We start from the raw sequence: 6,000 nt of genomic DNA, 5'->3' as shown, positions 1-6,000 counted from the left end.
TATTGGTGATATGATGATAAATAACTTATCAGTTGACAAATTGTTTATATCTTTCACAGGAATCGAGATAATTAAGCTCAAAGTTGACGGTTTGGGTGGGCTTCTATTAGAGGAAATTCGTTAGAATAGATAGAAAGGTAAGTGAATCAGTGATCAGAAATTGGGCATTTGATACACAAAGGTAACCCGATTTACAGTTATTTCAGATGGCACGGTCCAGCAAAATGTCTGATTGGTTGTGATAAAGTGGTCACAAGGAACGTAAACAATATTGTTTATGGAGATGCTACCAATCTTCCATTCGCCGACGAATCTTTCGATTTTGGTAAGAAATTTTAGGTTACAATAGACAACATTGAGCTTTTTTCAGTTCTAAACGTGGAAGCTGCTCATCTTTACTCTGACTATCGAAAATTCCTCGAAGAATGCGCTCGTGTTCTCCGGTTGGGAGGTGTTTTCTGCTATGCTGACGTTCGCTACCCTCGTGATGTTAGAACTGGAAACATCTACTCTCAAAAATTGACATGATTTAGGTATCTCTAATTAATGAAGCAGCGAATGCGGCTGGATTCGAAACTAGGCATATCGAATATTGCACCGAGGAAGTTGTGGTGGGTTTGAATCATGTAGCGAGGAAGTACGATGATCTTCTTGAAAAGGTACATAGAAAAAAATGTTTTTTAAAAATACAAATCTAATGCTAAATAAGAACTTTTAGGCTCCATTGTTCGTGAAGCTATTCAAAAAATCGTTGAGAGCAACATATTGTGCTCCTGGAACAGAGGCTAATGAGAGATTGAGAAGTCAGCAGAAAATCTACGTGGCAGCGATGTGGGTGAAGTTGTGAGAGAAGAATGAGAAGAGCCAAAGAGAATGAATAAATAATTTCAATACGTATAAATATTGGCTGTTAACCACCACCGAATAATAATAATAAAGTTAACCGATAAATCGTAAATCTTTAATTCTTGTAATAAATTAATTCATTCAACCGGAAACGACGAAGAAAATGGGAGATTCGAAGCGGCGAGCCAGCCGCAAGAAAAAAACATATGCACAAAAATTGGGGGAAAGAGGGAGCGAAGAGTCGGGTAAAATGAAAGGATATACACGTTAAAAGGCCATCATCTAGGCGTTGATGACTCTGGCGAGTTTTTGAATACGATTAAGGAGAATGTCACCGTCTTTAATGACAGCCTTATACAAATGGTTCTTCGAGTCACGGTGATTGACTTCAATCACTCCATTCACAGCATCAATCCGGCATTGCAGCTGGCCGGTAGCAATCAAACGGTGCAATTCACGGTCGATGAACGCGCGAGACACTCCGAAGTCTTTGGCCATCATGTCGATGCGGACGGTTTTGTAAGGTGTAAGGAATTGCTCGTAGGCACGCTGACGCATTCCACGAGAGTAGTAGTTGAAGTGTGGCGACAGGTAACGGTCAAACTTGAACTGAAAATAAGTAACTTGTTAAGTATTCGACAACTCTGAACTCTTACTCGTTCGCTCTCCAGAGCAGCCAACTGAATGAAGAATCTGTCATAATGGCACTCGTAGTATGACTCGAGGTACTCTCTCACTGGTATCAGTGTTCCATTGAGTCCTCCTCCCGTCAGTTGCTCTTGGACCTCGTTGCAGCGGATGACTTTGGTGCGCAAGTCTGGTCGATCCAATGCGAACGTAGTTGTGATCACAGTGTACAGAATAAGATTTTCGTATGTCATCAGTTCGTAAGATCCGAAAGTTGGCACAGCTTCGAGGAACAGGTCAGCGGCACCTGCGAAGTCACGGACAGACATGCGGTAGAGAGCTTCGTATGACCGCAGACGATTCTTGCGTTCCCAATCTCCACCTTGCTCCATAAGATCCTTGGCCTTTGTGATGTACTTGTTGATGAGATGATGATCGAGGAAGAAAAGTCCGACACGAATCATAGCGAACACCAAATCAATGCGGTATCCCATACCGACAGTCTTCTCATAAGTTGCTGTGTACGCTTTTTGTGCGTTCTCCTTGTCTCCAATTTGGCAGTAATACTCGAATTTGCGGAGTAGTCCCTGACGCACTTCCGATTCACCGAGGTTCTTCTCAGCATCCTCGACTTCTGCGGTGATCTCGGCGATGCGTTTCGCGTTAGCTGCTTTCATTGCAGACAACTGAGTTGCGTCGGCAGCGATTTTGAATTCCGCGCAGACGAGCTCATAGAATGGAGCCATATCGTTCTCTTTGATGGCCTCTTGGAGTTTCGTGAGCTTTGCTTCTTTAACGTTGGCATTGACTTCTGGGTGATTGATCATGAATCTGGTCTGCGCCAGCTCGAGATCGGGCCACTTGGAAATGACCTAAAAATAAACCATTGAAAATTTTTTTCATGGAATCGACGAAAATGGTACCTCCTTATCAAAGTTTCCATCGTCTACGGGTTTCTTAGTTTGTTTCGGAGCCTCTGACATCTTGCTGAAAAAAAAAAATTGGATTATTGCGATAATTACAATTGTAAGCAAATTTGAAGAGAAAATAAGGAGTTTTAGATGTTTTCACTTGCAAAAATTGAGTCAGGCATTTGATTAATTTTTTCAGAAATTTTTCAATACAAAAAAGTGGCTGGAAATCGATAAAGGACCACAAAAAGCGACAAAATTCAAATGCGCGAGTGAGCGAAAAGTGGGCGGGGCATGATGACAGCGAGAAACGCAACGAGCGCGCGCGGTTTTTGCAACATCGCCGCATGATGATTTCTTATTGACTATTTTTTCTTCACCTGTGTCATCGAGCTCAAATCTAGATAGAAAATGGTCTACTTGCATCTGAAAACTACTTGCAAAGAAGTTCCAATCAGTGATATCATAGCCACCGGCCAACTTAAATTTTTCGCCAATTTGTCAGAAAATTCTACTGAGTTCCGAGGACAAAACAAAGAGCGTTTCCGTAAGTAAAATTTACTTGTTTAGGTAACAGATAATAAGCTTTTTTCCAGGTTTTCTTCACAATGGAAGATTGCTAAGCGAAGAAAATCTAAAAAATGTCGATGATAATAACTCGATTCGTGTGATTTTGCTGCCGGAGTCCAAAATCAAGGTAATTTTTAAAAAAAAAACATAGAAAGACGAGCTTAATCAATAATTAAGTTTTCAGAAACCATCCACTAATGATGATCGTAAGAAGATTGACTCTGAACTCTCTCAAATCGTCGCTCCATACAAAAACCCCGAAGATCGCCGCAACCATGGTTTCGCACACGACTTCGCTCTGCCTGATCACATGACAAAAATCATGAAAGCTCATCCACGTCTAGTATTCGATAGCGAGTTTATCTCTGTGCTCCAGGATTGGTACATGTTCCGTGGACATTGCGTTCGAAACACTTTCAAGGGAAAAGAGGATCGTGGCGGGTTCAAATACTCGAATCCAGAGTTCCTCGCCGTCGTCAAAGAGCTTCTGGCTACCATTGGCGCTCGATATGGATTCTCTCAAAATGAGCAATTCAGACCAGTTCAAAGGCCAGGTGGTCAGCAGCAAGGAGCTCAACCGATAACCCAAGCTCTCTTGCAAAATGCTCTGCAAGCTGCTCTCGCCGGAGTTGCAGCTGCTCCACCAACACGTCAAGCAGCTCCACCGGCTCCTGTTCAAGCCCAACCTCCTGCTTTAGATCAACAGGAAGACGAGCCAATGCAGCAAGGATACGAGCAGCAAGTTGCCCAACTCCAAGAGTACGGTTTTGAAAACCGCGAACTAATTCTACTGGCTCTGGAACAAACCGATGGGAACGTAGAAGCAGCTGCAGAGCTTCTGATAGACCTTCAAAGTTAATCATTTTACCCCAAATTCGCTATTTACTTGTGGAAACATCTACTCTCAAAAATTATGTGTTTATAAATGTGCCCTCTCGTAACCTGCTGTGTTGAAAATAAAATTCAAATTCCTCTTTTGGAAGCGATTCGCTAATACGAATGGTCACTTTTCAAGTGGCCTCACCCCCTCTCTCATTTCGGAAAACCACTCATCTTTTATGAGGGGGGGGGGGGGGGGTGACAATATATATCTTTTCACCCACTTTTCACTTCTCTGATTCAAAAACAAACACATGAAAGACATAGTTCGATTCCGAATCGTTCGACTTTTTACGTCATCTGAAGGCTTTCAAGAAGTGTAAAATTAGTCATTTAATGTTCTTTGAGTGGGTGTGGTAGAGACAGTTTGATAAGGCTATTTTTTGTTGTTATTTCGATTGTGTTTTATGGGTTTTTAGCATTTTTTGCTTTCACCGTCATTCAGCAAGCCAACAAGCACAAATTTGACAAACTTCTAGCTCAAACTAATTATTTTCTAGGTTGAAATCGTCGTAATTATTTGTTATCTCGATTCCCATTCGTTTACAGACAATTTTTCAATATCTAAAATTTTAGTTTTCCGACTTTCTTGTGAAAAATGATGGAATACTCGACGAGAAAAGCAGTGAAAATCGAAAAGAAAAATCCGGAAAATGAGCATATTTTTAGGTTACTGTAGTTTAAGTTGTATTTAGGACCTTTGGCCACGGCCATCGGCATTTCTCTTCCACATATCCGATATTTTTGTTCCACAACAAAACTTCAACATCAAAATTCTATAGTTTTCTTCTGACCAATTGCTTCTAATTTCCGGCCGACCGCGGCCTTTTTTTTCTCTTTTTTTTACGAGCCGGAGGTTGTTTTATTAGTGTCCACCCCCCCCCCCCCCCCTATTTTTTGAACTTTTATGCTTAAAAGATAAGAAAATGAAAAAGAGCCTACAAAATATGAAAGATAAAATTAATAATTAAATATTTGAAGCTCTGTTTGCTACCATTTTCTTCTCATTTTTTGAACTTATTTCCATTACCTTGACCTAATTTTCGTTCGCAACATTTGTTTTGCCAAAAAAAGATAACAAACACTCAAAAGAGAGGTCATGAGAAGGTTTATATAAAGCGGATTAAACTAGATAGAAAGAAAGAAATTAGAAAATATAAGTTTGTTCAGTTTTTGAGACATTATGAAGATTCTTCATTGTTTTTTAAATTCCTAAATTTTGTCAAATTTCAGAATCTATCGTCTTTGCGCAGCTCACCATATACGTGAATTTTGAGCTCAATTATCTTGTTCCCATAAAAGATATCAATAATCTGTCAACTGATTAAATGTTCGTAATATTATGAAAAGCATTTTTTCAGTTGAGAGATTTTTGGTGTTTCTTGTAGGACCTGAGATAATTGAGCTCAAAGTTCACATATAGTTGACCTACTATTACAACGTTTACGGTGTCTGTAATTTTTAGAATTCTATAAGTTCTTCAAATGTTTTAACTCTGCTGTGATTCTTTTTTAGAAGTAATAAACCATTTCAGAATGAGTCAGAATACTGTACGTGCTACTGATTTACTTATGAGTCGTCAATTGAATTTTTGTTTGCGGTAAATCATAAAAAGTGTGATTAGCCAAAAAGTAACCTGGGCCAGGTTACCTGGCACAATTTGTGTGATTTTTTTTGAGAAGTGACAATTTTCTTTTTTTTTTCGTTTTCAAAAGTTTCCTTGAATCCTCGAGGATTTTCCTCGGTTCTTGTCAAAGATATCAAAACGTTGTCAACTAACAAAATACTTTTGAAATTATGATAAGCATTTTCTCAGTTGACCTCTCTTTGATATCTGTCACAGGAAACGAGTCTCCTTTCTTTTCCCTATATGGGCTCAAAGTTGATGATTTGTGTGGGGGGGGGGGGGGTCATTTTGTGAATTTCAGAGGAGTGAGGAAGTAGCTGATTCTTCATAACTTTCGAGCTTTGTAAATGTGATGTAGATTTCTTCTGTTACAATAGTTCAAAATAAAGTAACAGGAAATAAAGATCCTCATTAACAGTAAACACATTTATTGTAGAAATCAAACATTTTCCAAACAAATACCATAAAACCTGTATTGGAACCCTAGTTATCTTCAAGATAACTTATCTCGGTACCTTTGAGAGATGTCAAAAACTATTC

The 6,000-nt window shown here is 39.4% G+C and overlaps 3 protein-coding genes across 3 annotated transcripts; 2 read left to right on the top strand and 1 right to left on the bottom strand.

The window, feature by feature from the left end:
• Nucleotides 1–10: 10 nt before the first annotated feature.
• CBG21706 lies at nucleotides 11–847 on the top strand (the record flags this gene model as incomplete). Its single annotated transcript, XM_045235234.1, has 5 exons — nucleotides 11–99; nucleotides 207–325; nucleotides 371–489; nucleotides 534–659; nucleotides 719–847. The coding sequence occupies 5 exons, from the start codon at nucleotides 11–13 to the stop codon at nucleotides 845–847; spliced, it is 582 nt and encodes a 193-aa protein (XP_045097380.1).
• Nucleotides 848–1,128: 281 nt separating this feature from the next.
• Nucleotides 1,129–2,456, bottom strand: Cbr-rpn-7 (the record flags this gene model as incomplete). The annotated part of the gene is made up of 3 exons (XM_002632905.1): nucleotides 1,129–1,455; nucleotides 1,503–2,345; nucleotides 2,397–2,456. 3 exons carry the CDS (start codon nucleotides 2,454–2,456, stop codon nucleotides 1,129–1,131), a joined length of 1,230 nt encoding a protein of 409 aa, XP_002632951.1.
• A 339-nt stretch (nucleotides 2,457–2,795) lies between these two features.
• Nucleotides 2,796–3,813, top strand: CBG21708 (the record flags this gene model as incomplete). The annotated part of the gene is made up of 3 exons (XM_002632906.1): nucleotides 2,796–2,931; nucleotides 2,981–3,081; nucleotides 3,139–3,813. 3 exons carry the CDS (start codon nucleotides 2,796–2,798, stop codon nucleotides 3,811–3,813), a joined length of 912 nt encoding a protein of 303 aa, XP_002632952.1.
• Nucleotides 3,814–6,000: the final 2,187 nt, after the last annotated feature.

The sequence above is a fragment of the Caenorhabditis briggsae genome (genome assembly GCF_000004555.2).
Source record: "Caenorhabditis briggsae complete genome, chrIV, whole genome shotgun sequence".
Classification (NCBI taxonomy): domain Eukaryota; kingdom Metazoa; phylum Nematoda; class Chromadorea; order Rhabditida; family Rhabditidae; genus Caenorhabditis; species Caenorhabditis briggsae.
The sequence above is the reverse complement of the archived record's forward strand: the minus strand, read 5'-3'. Positions and strand labels throughout refer to the sequence as shown.